Below are 21,222 nucleotides of genomic sequence, written 5' to 3'. Positions count from 1 at the left end.
AACTTTTCCTTTTTTTTTTTTTTGCCTTCCTCTTTGCAAACTAAAAAAAAAAAATGCATATATTCTAAGTGTAAAACAGGTTCATAAGCCGGGCAGTGGTGGCACACGCCTTTAATCCCAGCACTCGGGAGGCAGATCTCTGTGAGTTCGAGGCCAGGTTGGTCTACAGAGTGAGTTCCAGAAAGGCTCCAAAACTACACAGAGAAACCCGTCTGGGGGGGAGGGGAACAGGTTCATATATAGTAGAGTACACAGAAATAAGGGGAGAGTTTGGTTCTATAAGTCAGAAAAAGGAATTTAATAAATATTCCAAATAAATATATAATAAAACTGTGAAGTAAAATATCAAGAACGGGCAGCACTGGCATGAGGTTTCTACGGAAGCGGGTAGGGAAAGTGCTGTTTATGATTCAGGGGCTAAGAAGCCAATGTCTTTGCTGTCAGTTCCACGATGCCCTCTTCTCTACTAGGGTGACCTTTCAGAATGGGTAAGCCATCAACCCATCCGCTCCCAGGCCAAGCCGCAGCCTGAGGGCCCACTGAAGTCTACCCCATCTCTTCTATAAAGGCAAGCAGTCTAGGCCAGTAACCTTACTTTTTTTTTTTTTTTTTGCTTCACCTCTGCCCACAACCTATTATTTTATATATACTATGTTTTATTTCATTGGAAAAAAAAAATCTGTATCCAGAACCAAAATCTGGTTCCCTTGAAGAAAATATTTATGTCAGGTGTGGTGGCACATGCCTTTTTAATCACAGCAGTTGGTAGGCAGACATGGGTGGATCTGAGGCTAGTCTAGTCCACATAAGGAGTTCCAGGCCAGCCAGAGCAACAGAGCGAGACTGTCTCAAAAACAAAAAAAGAGCCCACGAAACCCTTTCCATTGCTTCCTTGAAAGCTGACTGAGAGTGTCTGCTGCGGGTCACTGTCACTCTCTTTCCCGACTCTGTGACCCTGTGGGATTGGACTCACACGCGCTCAAGAGAGCTCTTCTTGGCCTTCTAAGACGGACTTGAGAGTAACTACCGTATCTGCTTTCTGGCCCCAGACTGCTGAAAGTCTGAGCACTGCAGGGAGGTTATTCAAAATGTGTGAATAAGTACAACGCGTAAGGTCTGGATTAGTGTTTTTGGCTTGTTACAGGCAGCGATGATTCAACCAGAAAGGAAAATATATAATTTATCCAAAAATAGTTCTAAAATATAGAAAAACATCTCAATCCTTCAGGGCCAAGAACTGCCCCTTATTTACATTCACAAAGATTTGAGAGAACTCAGGACTGACCCAGGAACACTGAGGCAGGGTCTCCTCCACGGGGCATGCCAGTTGCCTACTACACAAGCAGACAAACAGAAGAGCATTTGGACATTTTGTCTTCAAAAACAGAAGAACACCAGAGGCAAAAGAAATGACTTGATCTTGGGTTAATTCCAACATCTCCCAAACCCTAAGGCAGATTTGGAAAGCTCGGGCCAATGCCTGTTTCTTGGAGGGTCAAAAGGTAGCTGATCTCAATGGCTTACTGCCACGAGACCAATGTGACACATTGTTTTTTCATTTTTCCTCCTCAAAAGCCAGGTGGACAGGGACTAGATGGGGAGATTATCAAATAATTGAGGTAAAAGGGAAAGGTTATACGGCAAGAGCCCTACACCAGCTTCTTGGCCTCAAAAAAGCTCTTGAGGTGACGCATCTGCCAGATTCCGGTGAGGATAAGGATGACAGTCTGGGCGATCGACCACCACAGGACCCTCTGGTTGGTGCTCTCACTGGTCAGACGGAAGCGTTCTTCACGATACTGCATGGGACAGTGAACAAGGGATTAGAATGGACAGGAAAACACAGTCTGCTATTACAAGGTCCCTCTATGTGTATGACTGCAGACTCCCAGACCAAATGTCTCGGAATACCACCTGGAATTAGTCCATTAGGTGGCTAGTCCCCCACCACTGAGACTGCCCCTAAGGAGAGTGATGTCCCTCTACAACCATCTCTGCTAGGACTAAAATAATGCTTCTACAATAAGAGCCAGTGGAAAACAAGCAAGCAATTGGAATTATTAGATTGTACACTGTCCTCTCTAGATCAGTTCATACAATTTAGAAATAACTATCCAAAGCAAGATGGGGTCTCTATATACAACAGACTATTATTCAACCCTAAAAGGAGAGCTCTGCAGCTGGATGTGGTGGTGCACAACTTTAATCTCATCACTCGGGAGGCAGAGGCAGGCGGATCTGAGTTCGAGGCCAGCCTGGTCTATAGAGCGAGATCCAGAACAGCCAGGACTACACAGAGAAACCCTGTCTTAAAGAGGGGCAGGGGTGCTCGGATAGCTCTATAGGCTAGAGAGATGACCGGTGGTTAAGAGCTCACACTGCTCATGCTCTTCTTGTAGAGGACCCATCTCAGCTTGGTCACAACCACCTGTAGCTCTAGCTCCAGAGGATCTGATACCCTCTTCTGAACTCAGGGGACACCTGTACTACACATACATAAACCATACACACACACACACACACACACACACACACACAATTGATAAGAAAACAAATCTTTAAGTGGGGGGCATGATAGAGTTCAGAGCCCTTATCTAGCCTATATGATATTCAATTTCTATCACTGCAAAAATAAATAAATGTGAAAAACAGAATTCTGACACACCACGAGACAGATGAACCCTGGACACACTGTGATAAATGAACTAAGACAGTTGCAAAAGGATTCCACTTAGTTGAGTTACAGTGGTCAAGACCATAGGCAAGAAAGTAGAGCAGCAGCATGGGAAGAAAGTGGGGAGTCAGTGTTTAACACCAATCAGGATCACAGACAAAACACCAAACTGCAACTAGGGAAGTGGAGTGCTTGACGGGGTCAGGGTCTCTGGGAAGGCGAAAGTTAGGCAGATAGAAGGTAGATATGGTTGCAACACAATATGAATCTACTTAATGCCACAGTATTATGTGCTAAGTTTTATATGTATTTCATAACAATAAAAAACAAAAACAGAACTAAAGGGTCCACAGCCACATTACCCTGAACCCTTGAGATCTGATCTCAGAAGCTAAGCAGGGCCAGGCCTGGATGGAAAATTCTGGATGGTGAAGTGTGTGTGTGTGTGTGTGTGTGTATGATCAATACATAATACATTGTGTGTATATATATATATATATATGTATATATATATATGTGCACACGCACACACATATAAACGTATGATAGAGTGAAAGTGTGGCTCAGTGGTAGAGATCTTGACTAGCATTCAGGTGAGGCCCTGGGTTCAACCCTCGGCACTGCAGACATACCCATAAAGTGCCAAAAACCACAAAAACAGAAACCAAACCTCACCTTCGTTGCCTGATACCTCCCAATTCATTCTCTGCGAAGCTTAACTCGCAGGTAGGGAAGGCCCCAAGCAGAAACACTAAACGGTGGGTTCAAAGGTCAATCGCAACCTCCAAGTGCAAAGAGATCCACGCCCTTACCCTCTGATAATCCTGCTCCTTCTGGATCTGTTCCACCTGATCAAGCAACTGGCGAGCTCGAAGCTGCAGCTCTGTCAGCTTATCCTTAGCAGCAATCTCAGGGTAGTTGTTGGCATGCTCCCCAACCTGGATGTCCAGGTGGACACGCTACAAGGAAAGAGGAATGAACGACTGGGTGCCGCCCACCGTCTGGTACTGTTATGGAGTCCGTTCTTGGCTCTGGCTGAGGCAGCAGGGCAAGCCTGGTTTTCCCCAGTTGTGACTGTGCCCACCCACTCCGCCAAAAGGGCAAAATTAAAAGAAAAAGAAAGTTGGCAATACATCAACTTTGGAATAAAGTGAAAACACCTAAGCCTGAGTCTCTTACCAGTTTGCCTCCAGCGAAGAGAGCCATCCTGGTGGAGTTGGAGTGCAAACAGATCTGATGGTCACCGGGTGTGTGGGAAGTGAATGTGAAGCGGCCCTCGGAGCCATATTGCCGGGACAGTACCACCTGCAACGCGCATCAGGTCCCAACTTTACAACGACCTCTCAAAACGCAAGACCTGATCATACCTAGGGACCTTTTCTCAGGACCCAGGAGGTACTTTACATCCCATGAGGACGTGAATGGGCAGCTGACACCCGCTAGAGCCTTCCGGGGGCGGGGGCGGGGGGACTTACCTTGCTGTCCGGGTCCTTCACTTCGACATGCATGCCCAAGCCAGGGGTGGAGGGCAGGAAGACCTCCTTCTGCTTGTCCCACATCTGGGTTCGATAGTTGCCTGCGGGGCAGATACACAGTCACGACCGGGCCCCCAACAAGCGGCCCCGGGGCGCTGGACTGGGGACCTGGCGCCCTCAAGGCACCCTCAGCCTGGGGGCGAGCTGACAGGGGAGCAGGGGCGCTTCCGAGGGCCAGGCGAAAACAAAGGGCCTCTCCACCCTCAGCCCCCTGACCGATGACCATGGTCTCGTCGGGTATTTCCTCGATGAAGCAACGTTTCTCAGTCTCGCCGATGTGGAAATAGAGCCCATGGGCACCCGCGGCACACACAGTAAGCACCAGCAGCGCAAATCGCACCATCGCCTGTAGACGCTCGACCCCGACACCTGCCATCGCGCCTCAACTCCGCGCATGCGCAGGTCTGCGTACTGCTCAACGCTTGCGCGCCGGTACGAAAGGGGGAAGTGCGCCTGCGCGGGGTTGCGAGTCCTCCGCTCCCTTACCCGGCTCTGTCTATCCCGCGCAATGCCAAACCCCAGTTTTGCAGAGCTCTGCGCCTGCGCACCTCCTAGTGTAACCACCCAGAAGTAAAATGCCAGTGCGTGGATGCTGCCCAAGGCTACGGTCCCTAGTCGGTGAGCTAAGTGCCCTTGCTATGCACCGCTCTGCGCCTGCGCACCGTACACGGGGGCGTAAGAGCTGTTTCCAAGTAGGGTGCTAGGCGACCTTGTGAATTTGGACACAGAGGTAAAGCGCCTGCGCGTGTTTGCTGCCCAAGGCTACGGTCCCTCGTCGTTGAGCTAAGTGCCCATGCTGTGCACCGCTCTGCACCTGCGCACCGTGCAAGAAGGCATACGAGCTGTTTCCATGTAGGGTGCTAGGCGACCTTGTGAATTTAGACTCGCCAGTAGTGAGATGGTTATCCCCTAGCCGAGGCCTGAACAGCCTGAGTTCTTCTTGTCCTCAGTGCCGGAAGCAAAGTAAACCATTCTCCTGAGGATCCTACAGAAGAAACACATTTGGGTCGTCTCACAATTGCAGGACTTGTTGAGTGACAATAAATTCACAAGTTAGTCACCTTCATTGACTACAATTCCCTTAGTATCAATTTGGCAAGCGCTTGAGTTTTTTGTTTGAACAGGGTCCCAAGTATCTGAGGTTGGCCTAGACTTGGCTACTTAGCTTAGAAGCTGTGATCCTCCTGCCGCCACCTTCTGAGCAGCGCGTCACCACACCTGGTGCAGCTAAGCAGCTGAAGATGAACTTCCTGCATGCTACCCCCCCCCCCCAGGTGCCCCCAACACAAACAGTTTCTTTTAGTCCAATCTTAATTACTAATTCTATCTCTCAGGTCACACATTATATATACATCATAACAGTGATTATGTCTATGTATATGTCATAACATCAGTTGTCAACTTGACACATCTGGGAAAGGGAACATCAACTGAGGATTGAACTGGCTTATGGGTCTGTCTATGGGGCATTTTCTTGGTTATCAGTTAGTTGGTGAAGGAGAGCCTGGCCCACTGTAGGTGGTAGCATCCCTGGGCAGGTGGTCCTGGGTTGTATCAGGAAGGCAGCTGATCAAGCCAGAGGAATAAAGCCAGAAAGCAGCACTTTTCCATGGTTTCTGCCTCAGTTTCTGCTTCCAAGTTTCTGCCTTAGACACTTGCCCTACGCTCCCTTGGTGATGGACCGTAACCCATAAACCAAATAAACCCTTTCCTCCCAAGTTGCTTTGGGTCATGGTGTTTACCACAGCAACAGAAAGCAAATTAGAACAGTGTGTGTGTGTGTGTGTGTGTGTGTGTGTGTGTGTGTGTGTGTGTGTGTTAAAGAAGGGCTATAAGCTGAGCGTGGTGGCACACACCTTTAATCTTAGCACACAGGAGGCAGAAGCAGGTGGATCTCTGTGAGTTTGAGGCCAGCCTGGTCTACAGAGCAAGTCCCAGGACAGCTAAAGCTGTTACACAAAGAAACCCTGTCTCAAAAAATGAAAAAAAAAAAAAAAAAAAAAAAAAAAAAGGGGGAGGAGGAGAAAGAGGAGGAGGAGGAAGAAGAAGAAAAAGTAAAAAAGGATGCATCAGAAGCCAAGGAGTTCAAAGAGGTCTTCTTAGTGGAAGGCAGAAGCATGGAGCCCACACCAATACAGAGCTACTGAGTGGTTCTGTTAGGTTAACTGAACCAGGCACAGAGCTGTTGGAGCTCTTTAGAGCTGGGAGTCATAGAGTTGAGCCAGGCAAAAGTGAAATGTGGGATCACAGGACCATAGAGACAAAGTTCAGGACCAGGTCCAGATGGACCAAGAAAATGAACTATTGGCAGAGACCTAGTTGAGCTGAACCCTGGGGAACACTGAGAAGCCCCTTGACTGCAATCCCTTGAACTACACTTCTATAACAAGATGGCAGGCCAGGAGTGTTCCTCTTTATGGGGTTCAGTCGAGGATATTGGACCCTGGCTCAGTCTGATATATTTGGTAAGTTCTTAGGCCTTGTTTTCTGATACTGTCTTAACACACCAGTACATTCATATGATCCCAATCTACTTTGGGATGTTTATAGATAGTACTTTATAAGTGTTTATTGGTCTGTTTCATGGGTAGCACTAGGCAGGTGGTGGTGTTTACGTGCACAGTGAGGTACAGAGTCATTATTATTTCTGCAGTTACATTCAAGACAGGGCCAAACATCTGTAAAATGGGGTGTCTTGGGGCAAGTTACAGTCCAGAATCCACAGTTTTACTCAATATGGAGTAACTTAGAGCAGGGCACAGTCTGCTCTGTTAGTGCCTCCAAAATCTCTCTAAGGTCCAAGATAGCTCCAGTTTAGGATCCCTTCATAAGAAACTAGCAATCTGAAGGCTGGAGAGATGGCTCAGAGGTTAAGAGCACTGGCAGCTCTTCCAGAGGACCTGAGTTCAATTCCCAGCAATGACATGGTACCTCACAACCATCTATGAGATCTGGTGCCCTCTTCTGGTGAGCAGACATACATGCAGGCAGAACACTGTGAAAGAAAAGAAAGAGAGAGAGACAGCGAGAAAGGAAAGAAAGAAAAAGAAAGAAAGAAAGAAAGAAAGAAAGAAAGAAAGAAAGAAAGAAAGAAAGAAAGAAAGAAAGAAAGAAAGAAAGAAAGAAAGAAGGAAGGAAGGAAGGAAGGAAACTAGCAATTAGAGCCAGATGTGGTAGCACACACCTTCAATCTCAGAACTCTCAAGGCAGAAGCAGGAGGATCTCTGTGAGTTGAAGCCAGCCTGGTCCACATATTGGGCTCCAGGACAATCAGGTCTATATAGAAAGATCCTGTCTCAGAAACAGGGGCTGGAGAGATGGCTCAGAGGTTAAGAGTACTGGCTGTTCTTCCAGAGGTCCTGAGTTCAGTTCCCAGCAACGACATAATGGTTTACAACCATCTGTAATGAGATCTGCTGGCCTGCAGAGATGCAGGCAGAACACTGTATACATAATAAATAATAAAATATTTAAAACAAAACAAGACACCAGCTAGGCTGGGCACGGTGGAAGGAAGCGAGCAAGTATGAGGGGGAGAGATGGCAGAGAAAGAAGCAAGGAAATAATGTCATGGAGAGATGGGGAAGAAAGAGGGTTGCTGCTGTGAGGACCAGCCTCCAGCAGCTCTGGATTGAGGGGACTCCATGGAGTCCGGGAACTACTCATTCAACTTGACTTTTCTTTCTTTTTTTTCTTTTTGGTTTTTTCGAGACAGGGTTTCTTTGTGTAGCTTTGCGCCTTTCCTGGAACTCACTTGGTAGCCCAGGCTGGCCTCAAACTCACAGAGATCCACCTGGCTCTGCCACCTGAGTGCTGGGATTAAAGGCATGCACCACCACTGACCAGCTCAACTTGACTTTTCTATCTGAGGGAGTAAAACTTAATTCTCTGGGGCCAGCGAAAAAGGGAAACACACACGTACACACCGTGGGAGCCTGCTCCCACCTTTTGAAGGGTTCTTAGGTAGAAGAGTGAGGAATTAAGAAATGATAGATAGATAGAAAGAGAGACCTAGCCAAGGAGAAGAAAGAAACACAGGATAGCTTCGGGAGGGCCTGGGTCAACATCCAACAGCTTCGTCCTTTGTTGAAAAGGGTTTTTTAGCCAGGCGGTAGTGGGGCACACCTTATAATCCCAGCACTCGGGAGACAGACCCAGGTGGATCTCTGTGAGTTCAAGGCCAGCCTGGTCTACAGCGCAAGATCCAGGACAGGCACCAAAACTATCCAGAGAAACCCTATCTCGAAAACACTCCCCCATACACACACAAAAAAGAAAGAAAGAAGGAAAGAAAGAAAGAAAGAAAGGAAGGAAGGAAGGAAGGAAGAAAGGAAGAAAGAAAGAAAAAGAAAAGGGTTTTTTTATGGTATGCCAAGGGGAGAGGCAAAAGACCTCCCCCTTGCAAGGTCAAAGCACACCATACAGCCAAGTGTAGATCTTTCCAAACACCTGGTAAACATGCCTGTGGCCAAATCATCCATTATGCAGCCCTGCTGGGAAAAGCAAGCTCAGATTCTCTGACCCTGAATAATAGATAGCCCCTGTGTGTGTGTGTGTGTGTGTGCACACACACACATCTTCAACATGTCAGGATCTCACCTAGGGTGTTGATGAATGGCAAGCCTTCAGCAGGTCAGAGAAACTGAAGAGGAGATGCAAAGCAGGCGACCAACTGGACAGACAAACAGACACATGAGGACTTTTCTGAGGGCCAAGGCTTGGTTCTTCATTTTATCACCCTTACTGTTGCTTGTTCTACTCCACTTCTTTTCTGTTCTTCTACCTTGGTGTTTCCCTTCTTTCTCTCTTGGTATCATCCTTCTAGCTAACTATTTTTTTTCTTACACCTTATATATCCCAGCAAATCTTTCAAGCACTATAAAAAATATGTGATTGTATTCTATTTTAAGTGAGTGATTATAATAAATACAGCTAAAAAAACATGTTTCCCATTTCCCTTACATAATTGAACATCCCACATACTATAGATGAAAAACAAATCATCCCAAGAACCCACATATATTCATACCCAAGCAACTTGTTATAGATTAACAGAGTATACGCAAGCAAGGTATTTTTTCACAGCCAGTTCTTTTACTGGCAGGCTGCATTTTTTTTTTTTTTTTTTTTTGTTACAAAGAAAGGATCAATCACTTTATAACTTATCTCAAAAGGTAATCTTATAAGGAATCTTAGAAGATTCACACACCTAAACTTTTATGTATGAAAAACAATCAGTCACCTATACTTCAAACCCTCGGGGTGCATACCCATTCGTCAACAGTTTTTTTATATCAGGAAGCTGAGGACAGAAATGGGTACAAGGAATTAATCATCATCTTTGATCACCAACCAATCCTATCAAGAAAGGCACGTCAGCTAATAATAGTTGGGTTGCTTTGTTCTTGTTCCTTGACCTCACCGAGTTCCTCACTCAGCCTTTCTAAACTTTGGATGGTTTCCTCGGGTTTTTCACCTCAAAGCTATTCACAAAAACGTCTTAATCTAACCTTAAGTTATTTTTTTAAAGCTTTGTTTCAGCTATGATGCACACTGAAACCTGTGAACATACCTCTCAATATTAAGATTAAAAGAACTTGAACTAGCTGGGCTTCTGGGACTCAGCTGTTTTTCTTAATCATTAACCTAAACCACAGTCTATATGGCTCCTCAAGAGAAACTAGCTGTGTGACATTTCCTTGTTCTTATTTTCTGTCCTCTGCAGGCCCTGCTTTATCAGGGGCGGGAGCAACAGCGTATCTTGCTTTGACCTATATTAGTTTTTCTACTAAGCTAACGTCTACCATAATCAATTACTATGTTTATTAAAGACCCTCGATCATCAAAATCCTATTTAAACTAACACTATTATTGTATAAAATCATTGCTTCCGTTAAACAGTACAGCTTAGGAGGATATAATCTTCATAATAAACCACGGGTAAAAATGCCCAGTAGAACAGGATATTTCCATGAGCTCATCGCACTACATTGCGGGCCGTAGGGATCTCCCCACACCCATTCACACCATGCCAGATACCAGAGAAAAAGGGCAGCGGCAAACATGTGAAGACACAGCAGTAGCAAGGGACATTCTGGGGCTGGAGCCCTCAGGGCTTTGCCTGTCATCGGTGCCTTGCATGCTGGTGGGCAGATCCCCTGAAATCAGTTACCACCTGCTGCTCCTCAGCACTATGAAGAGAGGGTGGAACTGGAAGTACTTCAGCAGTGAGAAACACCCTGATGTGAGATCTCGACACAGGCACCCGAGACCTGGTGATGTCTGGGCCCCTGCTGCAGTTGAGGGCCATGTCTGGTTTGTCCTGGTGAAGCTGGGGTCTGTGTTGATGTCAGTAGCCTGTACTATCACTGAAGACTATGAGGATGTCTAGGGTCTGAACTGCAACCAGAAGCCATATAGATGTCTGAAGGGCCCCCTGAGCTGGCTCCACTCCCCCTACCTCACCAGCCACCACATGGCACCAGTGGTGAAGTGGACTTGGGAGAACCAGCCCGGCCCCTTGCCTGCTGACACACTTGGGAGAGTGGCCCCGCCCCTCGCCTGGGCCTAGTAGGAAAGCTGGCCCTGGAGGCATGAGTGCAGAAGAGCCAGACATGACGGCATGGCCCTTTCCCTTGCCCAGGTGGTGCGGGAGAGCTGGCCCCAGAGGTGTGGACATGGGAGAGTGGGGTAGCTGGCCCTACCTCTCACCTGGCCCTAGGGGTAACCAGCTATGGTGGCCTGGGTGCAGGAAAGCTGGTAGACTGACCAACTCAACCACCACCCAGGCCCTGATCCAGGCCTTCGAATTGTCCACCCTAACATCTTCCCAATCTAGGACTAGCTGGACGGTGTGAAGGGGTTGGCCCTGGGGCTCCATAACTACAGGATCTGCCCAACCCCCTCCACCACATACACACATTCAGGAAAAGAGCAGGATATCTAAGAGTCTGTATGAGGGTCCAGTATTGATGTTGTAGCAGAAGCCAGAGGCCTTGAACTACCCTAAGGACTCGTTACAATGAACATTCACAAGTAAAGCTGTTTGGACTGACTGGGCAAAAGGGTATACTGCATGACACACCAAAACTTCCAATGCCACTACAACAAACGAATATATGATGGAGATGTGGGGAAGACAGAGGAATGGAATGGTACGTGCACCGAGTACTGCAGTTGATAGAGCAGCAAATTGTTGACCAGAGCGGTCAATGAGATTTGTTTTGTTTTTTAACTTTTGAGGGGGAGGCTAAAAGGGTGGAGGGCAGATATTGAAGGACCAGGAAATGAATGGGATTGGGATACATGATATGAAATATTCAAAAATTCAATTTAAAAAGTTATGTTTAAAAAAAAAGAAAAAGAAAAAGAGGGGGGAAAGCAACTGGCAATTTGGACTTGGGCTTAAAATCCTTTGAATTTTAGATCTAAGTATCTAACTCAACCCTTGTCTGCTGGACTGAACAATAAAAAAACAATGTAGCCAACATAAAAAGCAATCTGGTAGGCTGGGTATGGTGGCATATATAGTCAATTCTAGTACTTGTGGGGCAGAAGCAGGCAGACTTCTGTGATTTTGAGGTCAGCCTGATCTACATAAGCAGTTCCAGGACAACATACACCCTGTCTACCTCCCCAGAATCTACGGTGAAGAGAGAGACCCAACCTCCTCTGGCAGGCTGCAATATAATAGAGATTCAGCTGTATATTAAAGCTATTGCTGGTTAAATCGGCACTGCTGCTGCTCCTCCTGGCTGGCTGCCACCCACGGCGGCCATGCTGACGGAGGAGAGTGCTGGGGGAGGAATCACAGGCCATGGTTACCTTTTTAGAGCTTTATTGGGAGAGAGGGGAGGAGAAAGGGAGAGAGGGAGAGAGAGAAGGAGAGAGGGGAGAGGGAGAGAGAGAGACCTCACAGAAGGAAGGAGCGGAAAGGAAAGAGGGAAGAGGAAGGGCATACAGAGGGCCCACCTGCTTTTCAGGCTGGGACGCCTTTGAAGGCTGATAACGTAATTAAGGACTGAATCCTTACATCCCAGACTTTCCCTTATTATAAAAAAGCAGGTAGATGGGACTAGGGGCGTCGTTCCTCTCAAAAACTGCTTCCAGCTGACTTTTGGATGTTGGTTGGCTCTGGGGGGGAATGGAGAAGGGGAGTTTTCCGAGGTAGACAGGCGTTGTGGGAAACTATCTGCTGTCCGTTTGCTCTGGAGACATGTATCCCTCTTGGCTGTGGCTGGGAACTTTCTGTTTGACAAGATGTTGATGATCTCTGGACTCCGGTTCTGTGGTGGTCCTGTACCATTAGCTGAACAGTGAGTTAGAACAGGGAACTGGGAAGAGAAAAGCTTGTAATGAGTGGGTGGAGTTAAGGTGAGTTAGGGCAAGTGGTAGAAACCGCCCAAGCCCGCCCATTTGAGCCGGCCCACTGCTGGCGGAAGTCAGACAGAAAAGGTTGCATGTAGCAGATGCAGAAGTGGGGAGGGAGAAGGGTTTAGAACTTTAGCAGAAAGCTTGGAGATAAAGTAACTCTTATTTGCCCGTTCGCTAGCAGAAGTTCCCGCGACACTGTTATGCGGCCAGGTTGACACTGTTATGTGGCCAGGTTTACCGGTGCCCGCCCCTATCTGCCAATGTAAGTGGTAAATGTATCGTATCTGCCCCTTTGTCTCATGGCTGTAGCCGAGATTAAAATAAAAAATTAAAATAACAAACCGGGATCAGATTCCAATCTCAGGCGTCCCCGAGGAGTGAAGAGAGATCTAAGAATCAGCTCAAGTTCGCCATCCTCTTCCTCAAGGGATGGGGAGGGCTGCCGCTGCACTGCAGTTGGTCCACTGTTGGACCCTAGACAGCATTGACCACCTCGTCAGGAGCGAAAATGTGCCTCCTGTTGCCAGTACAGCCCGAGGACAACCCCCGGGGTGTCCGTCGCAAAGAATATAGCTCAGACGACAGCCGCGAGAACGGCGGACTCACTCACTGTGAAGAATCATGGCGATAGCAGTAGTGGCAGCTGTGTGGGGGTCCAGTGGAGGAGAGGGACGCGCACTCTTGTGGTCTCACTGGATGGAGAAAGAGGTGGCAAGTGGCAGCAGTCAGCAGGTCTTCGGTGGGTCTATCCCGGGTTTCCGCACCAATGTTGGTTAAATTGGCGCTGCTGCTCCTCGTGGCTGGCTGCCGCCCACGGCGGCCATGCTGATGGAGGAGAGTGCTGGAGGAGGAATCACAGGCCATGGTTACCTTTTTAGAGCTTTATTGGGAGTGGGGAGAGAGGGAGAGAAGAAGAGAGAGAGACCGTGCGGAAGGAAGGAGCGGAAAGGGAAGAGGGAAGAGGAAGGGCACACAGAGGACCCATCCGCTTTTTAGGCTGGGATGCCGTGGAAGGTTGATGACATAATTAAGGACTGAATCCTTACAGCTATACCTAGAAATTTCAAGGCATTTTTCTAGAGGAAGCCATTTATCATGGAATACTTGGTGTTATTTAGCTTTTAATATTTCAGCTGTCTTCTGCTATGAAATTCTTGTGGGCCCACATACGACTAGACCATTTTGGCAAACAGCTAAGCTTCTCAGAAGCTGATCCACTGGGTGCTAACACCCCTACAAGGCCTAGGAGACAGGCAGGCAGGAGATGCATAGCTTTGTTTCTTGGGCAAGTGAAGCTCAGGCCATCCCTTGCCTTCAGGCCCAGTGGCTTTCTAGAGCAATTAACTCAGAACAAAGGAGGTTTCTGCATATCCAGGTGGAGTGAAAGATGGGACAGGATTCCTGGCAAGACAGAAACAGATGACCAGAGAGAAAAGAAGACAGAGATTCTGTAGAGGGTAAGGCAGATCTCTTATAGAGTTTTCTCAGAGCCAGGAGTAAGGAGCTAGGAAGGAGAGATGGAGGACAAAGAACCAGAGGACAAAGACAAGGTCAAAAGCATAAGAGCTTAGTTAGGACAATGAGAGGACAGGAAAAGTAGGTACAGAGAGGATCTGAATGTCAGGATGGAACTGAAGCTGTGTAGATAGAATTTTTGTCATAGAGGAATAAAGTAAACAGACAAAGAGCATGGTGTACATAGATTCTTTTCCCTTAGATAATCCCACACCAGATGTAGCATCTTCCCAGGACTCTGGGAGGAATTTTCTCAGGGCTGGCCCAAGGGAAAATTCTGTTAACCTCAAAAAGTTGTCTTCTGCCGGGCGTTGGTGGCGCACGCCTGTAATCCCAGCACTCAGGAGGTAGAGGCAGGTGGATCTCTGTGAGTTCGAGACAAGCTTGGTATACAGAGCTAGTCCAGGACAGGCTCCAAAGCTACAGAGAAACCCTGTCTCAGAAAAAAAAAAAAAAAAAAAGAGTTGTCTTCTGACCTCCTCATGTATCCTGTGGTACCCATGCCATGTGCACATACTCCGGCAATAAATGATAGTAGCAATGATGATGATGATGATCATGATAATAATAAATAAAATTTAAATAAAATAAAGCAATCAGGTACACCACCTGTGATCTCTGTCAAACTCCAGTAGAGAACAGTTCCAAGAGGATCTGACGTTTTCTTCTGCCCTCCTCAAGTGCCACGTGTATGTGGTGCACAAACATACATGCAGCTAAAACACCTATATACCAAAATAAAAACAAATCTCAAAAAAATTTTAAGTAAAGTTATACATGCTGGTGTATGCCTTCACTACCCTCACTTAAGAGGCAGTTAAGTGTGGTGGCATGTGACTGTAATCCTATTTCTGTGGAAGCAGGAACAGGAAGATCTCTGGGGCTCCAACCCGACAGTCTAGACTAATTTGCAAGCCTAGACCTCAGAGATCCCTTCTCAGAAAGAAGGTAGAGACTGTCAGGAGGTCAGCAGGTTAATGCACCTGTTGCCAAGCCAGAGGCTCTGGGTTCAGGCTCCAGTACCCATAGGATAAGAGGAGGGAGCCAACTCCTGAGTATTGTTCTGGAACTTATGAGCCATGGCACATACATAGATACACATTGTTGGTTATTTGTGGTGCTCTAACCTTGCGAGGAAACATCATGAAACATGACAGAATCCACTAACAAGAGTTTTCTTAGAGCTGGGCAGTGGTGGCGCACGCCTTTAATCCCAGCACTCAGGAGGCAGAGGCAGTTGGATCTCTGTGAGTACGAGGCCAGCTTGGTCTACAGAGTGAGTTCCAGGAAAAGGCACAAAGCTACACAGAGAAACCCTGTCTTGAAAAACTAAAAAAAAAAAAAAAAAAAAAAAAAAAAAAGATAAAATAAGGGGCTGGAGAGATGGCTCAGAGGTTGAGAGCACCGGCTGCTCTTCCAGAGATCCTGAGTTCAATTCCCAGCGACCACATGGTGGTTCACAGCCATCTGTGATGAGATCTGGTGCCCTCTTCTGGCCTGCAGTCACATATGCTGTATACATAATAAATAAATAAATCTTAAAAAAAAAAGAGTTTTATTAAGATAAGGGAGAGAGACAGATGTGCACAGACCTGTGGAAAGGACACATGAGTAATGATGGAGCCGGGAATCATGGTACTGGCTTATAAAGGCTGGGCCACGCCTGCGCACACAGGCCCATGTGGCTATTCCACGCATGCACGTAGATCATATGGTTGTACTGCATGCTTTACACAACCACGCAAAGTCATGGGGTCCTGGTCATGCTAGATGTTTTGACCCTGGAAATAAGTAGGCGGAGGTGACTAGGTTCCGCCAGGCATGAGCAACCATGTCCAACCATGGGGGCATGTTTTGAATCCATATCACACATGAGCTTTTGCTGTGGGATGTTCTGTATGTCCTGTGGGAGCCCGTTCTCAGGTTCCTCGTGGCTTTACCCAGCAGGTCTGCATAGAGGATGATTAGGACCACGGGCCTGAGTACAGGTGTCTGAGATGGTCTGCACTTGGCTGTGCTGGGGGATGGTCTGTATGTCAAGTTGCTCTGATTGGTCAATAAATAAAACCTGATTGGCCGTGGCGAGGCAGGAAGTATAAGTGGGACTAATAGAGAGGAGAAATAAAAGAACAGGAAGGCAGAAGGAGTCACTGCCAGCCACTGCCAGGACAAGCAGCATGTGAAGATGCCAGTAAGCCACGAGCCGCGTGGCAGGGTATAGATTTATGGAAATGGATTAATTTAAGCTATAAGAACAGTTAGCAAGAAGCCTGCCACGGCCATACAGTTTGTAAGCAATATAAGTCTCTGTGTTTACTTGGTTGGGTCTGAGCCGCTGTGGGACTGGTGGGTGACAAAGATTTGTCGTGACTGTGGGCAAGGCAGGAAAACTCTAGCTACAAGCTTTTGAGTGAGTACACACACACACACACACACACACACACACACACACACACACACACAAATACTAAATAGATAAAATATAATTTAAAAATTAGCTGGGCTGTGGTGATGCACGTCTTTAATCCCAGCACTTGGGAGGCAGAGCCAGGTGGATCTCTGTGAGTTCAAGGCTAGCCTTATCTACAAAGTGAGATCCAAGACAGGCACCAAAACTACACAGAGAAACCCTGTCTTGAAAAAAAAAAAAGATGAAAAAAGCTGGGCATTGCTGGCACACATCTTTAACCTCAGCACTTAGGAGGCAGAGGCAGTTGGATCTCTGAGTTCAAGGTCAGCCTGATCTACAGAGAGAGCTCCAAGACAGGGCAACAAAAAGAAACCCTGTCTTGAAAGAGCAAAAGCAAAAACAAAATTAAAAGGTGAAACAAAGTGGATACTAGTCCTAAGGAACAGCATTTGGTATTTGACTTCCACATATGTGTGCACACGTGCACATGCACACACATGTACATAGATATATACTCATACACACAAATAGGAAATTTTACCTTAGGCAATCTAATTATTATTTGGGGGGGGGGTTGAGACAGGGTTTCTCTGTGTAGTTTTGGAGCCTGTCCTGGAACTCACTCTGTGGACCAGGTTGGCCTCAAAGTCACAGAGATCTGCTTGCCTCTGTCTCCCAAGTGCTGGGATTAAAGGTGTGAGCCACCACCACCCAGATTTCTAATTATTTTTTTCTTCAAAGACTAGAGCAATTTTGGTCAATGTTTATCAAGGTTCTTTGTCTCGGCTGGCCCTTTCCTTTCCTCATCCAGCCAAATTGAAGGGAAAAGCCACGTGTAGTCTTTAACTGTTAAAGGAAAACAATGGTGACCAAGACACAAATATCCCCTGCCTATGCCTTTATCTCAATTCTTATCTGCTGATATATAAGAAAAATAAGTAAATATATAGCAGATAACTGTCAAGAAACAAAATAAGGCACAGGGAAGGAAACAGAGTACATTATATTATATAGTGACTAACAGAATATACACCCACGTATGAGTCCCTCAAACATTATTTCCAGTGTGTGTGTGTGTGTGTGTGTGTGTGTGTGTGCGCGCGCGCACGCGCGCGCACTCATATACACTTGTGTACACAGAGGTCAGATGACAACTTTTGAGAATCAGTTCTTGCCTGTCCTGTGGGATCCAGGAACAAAACTCAGGCCATCAGGCTTATAGTCAAATGCCAAGATGATCCATCCCCCCTGCCCAAATATTACTATTACTTTTTTAAAATTTATATATATATATTCGCCTGCACAGTGAGATTCTGTCAAAAGAAATGCAATGTGGGGGAGGGGCCCACGGAAGAGAGGGCCCATTTAACAGTACAGTCTGCTCTTCCATGTATGGTGGCTCACAACCATATATAACACTGAGTGCATGGGATCTGATGCCTTCTACTGGCCTCCACATGCAATCAAAACACTTATATACATAAAACAAATTCACATCAATCCTTGCACCACAGCCTCTAAGATGCTTGGATTATAGACTCGAGACACTTAGCAAATGTCTAGATTTAAAAGGGCAAAAGAGGGGCTGGAGAGATGGCATAGTGGTTAAGAGAACTTGGTACTCAACAGGCAGTCGTGGCGCACACCTTTAATCCCACACACTTTAATCCACAGTCAGAAGCAGGGGGATCTCTGAGTTTGAGGCCAGCCTGGTCTACAGAGCTGGTTCCAGGACATCCAGGGCTACACAGAAAAACCCTGTCTCAAAACAAAACAAAACAACAAAAAAAGAAAGATTATATCTCAAAGCAGAAAGAGGAACTGGGGATTGCCTACACTCTTAATTGGTTTATGAATCTCCCACTAAACTCTAACTATTTTGCTTTGTTTTGTTTGAGACAGGATCTCATATTGTTCAGGCTAGTCTGGAACTGACTACATGTAGGAGGATGACCTTGAACTGATTATCTTTCTGACTCCGCCTCCCAAATGCTGGAATCACAGGCATGTCCTGCCACACCCAGAAAAACTTATACTTAAAGTCCCACTTGCTAACATAGCTGCATATTAGGATGGATGCATGGAGGACACATAGAGGATCAAACTTCCAAGACACAAAACACTGGAAGACAAACCACATCCATGCACAGCAACTTCCCCAGTGACTTCCACCAAACATTTATCAAAGAAACTATCAATATTTCTTAAATTCTTCACATTGGGATGAAAGGACACTGAGGGGGTCCTGGAGGTGGTCATGGCAGGCAGGGAAGCAACCGGAGAGGAGGTGAGAATGAAAACTCAGTTCAGATTGATTTGCCAATGTGGATCAAACTTTGGGGAGTCTGATGCCAGGCTGTTTATTACCAACAAATTTAAACACAGTACAATTTTGGGGGAAAGCGTCCTAGTGTAATACAATCCCTGGTGCACAGGAAAGCGTAATTATAGCAAAAGTCAACTCAGGGTCCATGTCATTTCTTCCAAGAAGATGGCTTCTAAAGGTAGGCTACCTGTATAGCTTAGTGGCCTAGGGAAGCCTGGACTGCATAGTTGCTTCTTGCCTGAACTCAGTAAAGCCCAAACACTGGCACAAAGAAATTATATAAAGCAGCAGAAGACAACAGAAGGTATGGGTGGAGGGCAAGTGTGGGAGCCCAGCTGGGTGACTGGCTCCCACATTTTACGACAAGGTACTCTTAAGGAGAGAGGAATAGAGATATTAGATAGAAGAATAGAGTGGAGAGAAACAGATAGAAACACAGGATAGCCTCAGGAGGGCCTGGATCATTATCCACTGGCCCTTTCTGTCTCTTCTAAAGTGCTATTTATAGGAATACCAAGGGGTGGAGCAAAAGACCTCCCCTAGCACAGCCAAGTGTAGACCCTTCCAATCACTTTGTGACCATGCACATGGTCAAGCAATCCTGCTGGATGAAGCAAGCACAGATCTCACTAGGAAACATTTGTAGGCCTCCACAACTCTGCCTTCTTAATATAATAAAGGGCCCCTCTGGCCCCTCAGATAGACTGTACCTGTCTTAAATCATTCTTCTTGATTAATCTTACATACATACATTCAGGAAATTATCAAGAAGAAAATTGCCCATTTGGGGGGTACAGAACTTAACTCAGCTCTGGTCCAAGTCCCTACTAAGAGCTTGCAAACATCCACAGTGATCTCCATAGCTGCCACACCTCTCAGTAAAGGACTAGAGGATAATAAAGATGGCATATCTTTTTTGGAATGGGTCTAAGGTGACTATAGCAATCTTAGCTGCCCTAAGTCCTTTTCAAAACTCTCTCCTAACAGATTTTCAATAAAATATTCAAGAGACTATTTTGATTCCCAGCAGAAACAGTCATTTCAAACACTTTAAAATATTCACTCAAGTAAACAAAACCCATGCTAATTATAAAGACACTTTTAGCTGTTAAGTAGTTCATCTATACAAACTAATTTAATTGTGCAAGGCCTACCCATTTCTAAACAGAAACTTTTAGGAAGAAGACAGAAAAGTTCCCCTAATTATGACACCTTCACTTAAGTATCTGAAGGTAAAAGAGTAATAAAAACAATTTTAGTATGAATATCACTATACACTTTTTAAAAACTTACATTCAACATTTACACTTTTTACATTCAATATTTACATTTTTACATTCAATTTTTATACTTTTTACAAACTTATATTCAAAAGGAAACTCTGTTTACACTTTTTACATAATTGCAAGCAGCATGAATATCACTATACATATTTACACTTTTTACAAACTTACATTCAAAAGGAAATGCTATAGAAGTATTTTTCAAATTTTAGCAAATATCTAGAAGAATCTCTTTACAGAATAAACTTACATTTAAAAGCAAATTCTTTTTTTTTAATAGATTTTTTTTAAAGATTTATTTACTTACGTATACAGTGTTCTGCTTGTGTGTATCCCTTCAGGTCAGAAGAGGACACCAGATCTCATTACAGATGGTTGTGAGCCACCATGTGGTTGCTGGGAACTGAACTCAGGACCTCTGGAAGAACAGCCAGTGCTCTTAACCTCTGAGCCATCTCTCCAGCCCCCTAAAAGCAAATTCTATAGGACTATTTTACAAACTTTAACAAACAACTAGAAGAGATTTCTTAACTGAACTATTATTATATTTTCTTTCACCAAGACAGGAAATATGCAAATCATTTCTAAAGTCCGGAGTTCATAGTCAGCTTTGATACCATTCTGAAAGTTTTCTTGATAATTTGAAGCCAGAGCCTAATTCATCAGTGGCTCTAAGCTTGACTGAGGGTAAAATTCTCTTTTCTTAATTTTTTAAAGCTTCTTTTTAAGATTATCATGAGTGTTTCAAAGTGGCTTGTTTACAAATGGTATTAGCATTTTAATTGCCTCCTGACAGGCAAGCTGTTCACCTGTTTCTAGTTCTTGAGAGGCAAACTAACAAAGCTTGTGGGAAAAAATAGCATTTTGAGCTGAAAAAAAAAAAAAAACCCAGAGTTTTTGGGCAGTGCAGTACCAGTATTTCTTTTGTTTGCTTGTTTGTTTGCTTTGTTTTGTTTTTTCGAGACAGGGTTTCTCTGTATAGCTTTGCGCCTTTCCTGGATCTCACTCTGTAGACCAGGCTGGGCTCAAACTCACAAAGATCCACCTGCCTCTGCCACCCGAGTGTTGGGATTAAAGGTGTGCACCACCACCGCCTGGCTCCAGTA

The 21,222-nt window shown here is 45.7% G+C and overlaps 1 protein-coding gene across 2 annotated transcripts; it reads right to left on the bottom strand.

The window, feature by feature from the left end:
* Window positions 1-274: 274 nt before the first annotated feature.
* On the bottom strand, window positions 275-4,625 carry Tmed4 (transmembrane p24 trafficking protein 4). Of its 2 annotated transcripts, none has more exons than XM_028870572.2 (5): window positions 4,426-4,625; window positions 4,150-4,250; window positions 3,854-3,979; window positions 3,487-3,633; window positions 275-1,799 (listed from the first exon to the last, which is right to left on the bottom strand). In XM_028870572.2, the coding sequence occupies exons 1-5, from the start codon at window positions 4,583-4,585 to the stop codon at window positions 1,650-1,652; spliced, it is 684 nt and encodes a 227-aa protein (XP_028726405.1). In that variant the 5' UTR covers window positions 4,586-4,625; the 3' UTR covers window positions 275-1,649. The 2 variants fall into 2 exon arrangements, with proteins under 2 accessions (XP_028726405.1, XP_028726406.1); XM_028870573.2 differs by having other exon boundaries at window positions 4,550-4,603.
* Between the last annotated feature and the right edge of the window lie 16,597 nt (window positions 4,626-21,222).

The sequence above is a fragment of the Peromyscus leucopus genome, chromosome 7 (assembly GCF_004664715.2).
Source record: "Peromyscus leucopus breed LL Stock chromosome 7, UCI_PerLeu_2.1, whole genome shotgun sequence".
In the NCBI taxonomy this organism is placed as follows: Eukaryota; Metazoa; Chordata; class Mammalia; order Rodentia; family Cricetidae; genus Peromyscus; species Peromyscus leucopus.
Note: the sequence above shows the minus strand (reverse complement) of the source record. Positions and strands in the feature narration are given on the sequence as shown.

What these genes read in the sequence shown, in the direction of transcription:
- Tmed4 (XM_028870572.2), bottom strand. Translation starts at nt 4,585, where the DNA reads ATGGCAGGTGTCGGGGTCGAGCGTCTACAGGCGATGGTGCGATTTGCG. An exon ending in CGACGAGACCATGGTCATCG is followed by an intron (nt 4,251 to 4,425) that starts GTCAGGGGGCTG and finishes TCTGCCCCGCAG; the next exon opens with GCAACTATCGAACCCAGATG. An exon ending in AGGAGCAGGATTATCAGAGG is followed by an intron (nt 1,800 to 3,486) that starts GTAAGGGCGTGG and finishes TGTCCCATGCAG; the next exon opens with TATCGTGAAGAACGCTTCCG.